Source organism: Scyliorhinus canicula, chromosome 9, assembly GCF_902713615.1.
Source record: "Scyliorhinus canicula chromosome 9, sScyCan1.1, whole genome shotgun sequence".
Taxonomy (NCBI): Eukaryota; Metazoa; Chordata; class Chondrichthyes; order Carcharhiniformes; family Scyliorhinidae; genus Scyliorhinus; species Scyliorhinus canicula.
Window position 1 is genome coordinate 30867107 of NC_052154.1, and position 3737 is coordinate 30870843.

At 43.8% G+C, this 3737-nt stretch overlaps 1 protein-coding gene across 1 annotated transcript; it reads right to left on the reverse strand.

The window, feature by feature from the left end:
* Positions 1 to 221: 221 nt before the first annotated feature.
* On the reverse strand, positions 222 to 3518 carry slc10a3 (solute carrier family 10 member 3). The gene has a single exon (XM_038806412.1). The coding sequence runs from the start codon at positions 3334 to 3336 to the stop codon at positions 1807 to 1809; it is 1530 nt and encodes a 509-aa protein (XP_038662340.1). The 5' UTR covers positions 3337 to 3518; the 3' UTR covers positions 222 to 1806.
* Positions 3519 to 3737: the final 219 nt, after the last annotated feature.

Sequence of the window (3737 nt, forward strand, 5' to 3'; positions counted from 1 at the left end):
AAAACTACCAAATTGGTCCCATTACCCAGCAAATCTTTCCTTTCAATATTAATTCAATTCCCTTTTTGAAAAAGGGATTATTGAATCCGCTTCCAGCCCTGGAAATAGTTTATTCTCATTTACATTAATAACTACCTCCGGCACCCAAAAGGTGCTTCCTGGCCACGCAGTGAACTCACAGTTGCAATGTCGGCAATAGGAAAAAATAAAACAGGATCACCTTTGGTTTCTCAGCACAAGCATTTACTAAACAAACATAGACAATTGCAAAGTATACACTACAATTTGGATTCTGAAATACAGTTTACAAAATAAAATGGTGGGTGAAAGAAACACAAATCAGTTATAGCTTTCTTTAGTGGAATAGGGAATACTGTTAAAGCAGAAACATAGTCTGAACTCCATTAGCTAGAACAAATTAAATCTTAAGAAAATGCATTTGCCAAACTGTCACAAGCCAATTTTAATCATATGATTGCATGAGTTAACCTCTTTGATGCCGTTACATTATTTTCAAGTCTAGCCTTAAGACAGAATCTTTAGCATAAAAAGTAGAACCAACTTAAAAACTGAGAGTAGAAAATGGAGCATTAATCAAAGCTGTAACATATGTAGGTAACTTTGCCTTGTAGTCTTTGGTGAGGTAGCTGATCTCAGTCAGGAAAGCGATAGTGGCATTAGCCTCAATATATGAGCTAAGGTTGCCATTGGGAGGGAGAGGTCATTGAATAGCATTCCCATGTGCAGACCTGGGCTTGGTAGTGATGTACTAAATAGTTGAACCACCTGACTTTCCTATGTTCAGCCCACACACGAAGCATGGCCACTTGGGTAAGGTATCAGAAACAGTGAACAAGAGGAGGATGGGAAGGGGAAATCATTTTTAAACTTAAAAACCTTCATTTTAATTCAACATTGCAAAAAGACATTTTTTTTTAAAAATACCATAACATTGAAGCCTGGGCACTAAGGTGGTGAGGCGAAAAGATGTTACAAGATGCTATTAGTAGGATCTGCTAGAGTTCATTGAAATTAGATTTCTCTAATCAGGAGGTCAACATGTAAGCCATTGTCTTATCAACCGTGGCCAGGTGAATGAAGAATTGAGTAGTATGAAGGTTATTAACTTGCAAATCATAAATTTTAGACATTGGTATCAGACGGCAAAACCTGTATGCGTTCTTCCTGATGCCAAATATTACAAAGACCTCTTTATATTTACCAGTCACTGCTGGTCACAGGTAGTCAGGTAACAAATACATACTCCAACAAATGTAGCACAACAGGAAATGCTGCTCAAGAATGTTATTCTGATTCATTCAATGAGACACTGAAATGCTCAGAAGCCTCTATACTGGTGAGATGACAATATGGTGGAATATTGCCCCTCCACACAACTGAAAATAATACTGGGGGAAACAATTCTTATTCCAGATGGCACAACCTGTTGCAGGAGAAGAAAACATTTACAACAATAGGATTTAACATTATTCTTTTAAAAGACAAAATAGGTTACTAAAGGAATGAAGTCACACACAATTGCCAATTCCACTGAAACTTGATACTAGTTGCAAAGTAAACGCTTTAAATATTACTGCACCAGAGATTCAGCATTTCAATTACAGTGCACTTGGTTTCAACAGAAAATAGCAAGACAGTGGCCTCATTTCAGAAAACCATGTAAACATATATCAAATTGTTGCAGTAGCCATATACTCTTAAGTTTTAGAAAATAGCTCATACAAAAATATTCAAATATATCTTGCAGTGCAGGGAATTTGTTTCTTTTGAGTAAACTCAAAAAGATTAGGACTTAAAGTCATTTTCTTCTGGACTTGGCCTGAGGTTCTTGTAGATAAAATGAAAGATCACAAGCAGCAGCATTTCGGAAGTGCTACTCAGAGCCACTATAAATGGAGCCTGTGAGGCGAAGTCTGCTTCGATGCGGCGGAAGGACAACTGGAGTACAGCAAGGGCGAGCAGACTATTTTGGACTCCAATCTCTATACTGACTGTTTTGCACAAGGGAACGGGTAATCCCACACAATAGGCCAGGAGATATCCAATCAGCAATCCAAACACAGGGACAGCAACTCCAGCAAGAATTATTTCCTTATGAACATTGTAAAGTATTGATGCTCCCATCTGATAAGCCATGAAGAGTCCTCCAATGATTAATATAAAACTGAGGGGCCGAATGAGCAAAAGTAAGAACTTGCTGACCCGAGGCAGTTTATACTGGACTAACATTCCTGTTGAAATGGGAATAGCTATAAAGAGCAATGTTATCAGAATCTTTGTAAACGGCACGTGCAGCGTTTCATGAACATTGAGAATATGGGTATAAATAGTGGATGAAAGTGGCATCATACCAGTTGCAACAACAGTCGAGATCAAGGTCATGGAGATAGCAAGGGTGACATCCCCTCCTAGAAGCAGACTGTAGAGGTAACCTCCACCTCCTCCCGGGGTAGAGCAAGTAATTATCAGCCCAAGGGAAAGGGCTTTGGGCAGGGAGAAGATCTTGGACAAGATATATCCATACAAGGGCATCAACAGAAATTGCCCAATCACCCCTAGAATGACAGGATGTGGCTGCTTCAAGACACCTCGGAGGACTGCCACTTCCACTTTACAACCAAAAGCACACTTATTTATAAAAATCAAGGGCAAGAGGAAATAAAGGAGGGGGTTCTGAGAGAAATGCGCCAGACTCGTGTCACCTAGATCATCATCATTAGGCAATACTTTGATAATATAGTCTGTTCGCTCTTCCACGGTGACTGGCACAACCCTGGTGACATCTAGAAGGCGGACTAAGAGAGGCGCGGTCCCAGCCAGTCCCGATTTGATGCTGACAATGTAACTTTTCACTAAACCTATGGTTTCAGCATCGCTGATGTTGATAATGGTGAGGACATCTGGGTCCAGCGACTGAACGAGCAGCCTGCTGCCATCCTTCTCCTGGGCACTGCCATAGCGACTGGAGACCACAATGATACCCTGGGTATTTTCGGGGAAGTCGAACTGGGTTGAAGTGCCGTCTCCGATGCTGACATAGTGGAGTGCGGCTGCTGAGCTGTTGGACTCCGCACGGCAACAAGCCGGGCCGAGGATGGGCAGCAGCAGCAGCAGCAGCTTCATAGCGGCCGCCCACACTAACTTGGGCAGCTTCAGCATTTCCGCAAGCCAACTTTCCACTGCGTCAATCCGCCCAAACACAGCGGGAAAGAGGGCCGGCCGCAGCCCCGGGCTGAATTCAGAGTCCGCCCCTCCCGCCACCGCCACCCTGCTGTTCCAACACTCGGCAGATGGCGAGCCTGAGCCTGGGGACATCGCAGCCCCGGCACCCGGACACCGGCACCAACATGTCAGCTCCTCGCACAACTTCCTTCCGGCTGGAAGCTTTCACTTTAAAGCAGTCAGTGAGAGAGTGAATCTCCTCCCACTCTCAGCACAATCACCAGCTCTGATGTAACCTCACACTCCCAACACAACGTAGCCTTGTCAATGGCCCCTAGACACAACGTAGCCGTGTCAATGGTCCCCAAACACAACAGTAGCCGTGTCAATGGTCCCCAAACACAACAGTAGCCGTGTCAATGGTCCCCAAACACAACAGTAGCCGTGTCAATGGTCCCCAAACACAACAGTAGCTGTGTCAGTGGCCCCTAGACACAACGTAGCCGTGTCAATGGCCCCTAGACACAACGTAGCCGTGTCAATGGCCCCTAGAC

Excerpts from the sequence above, each read along its gene's own strand:
- slc10a3 (XM_038806412.1), bottom strand. The coding sequence starts at position 3,336 with ATGTCCCCAGGCTCAGGCTCGCCATCTGCCGAGTGTTGGAACAGCAGG.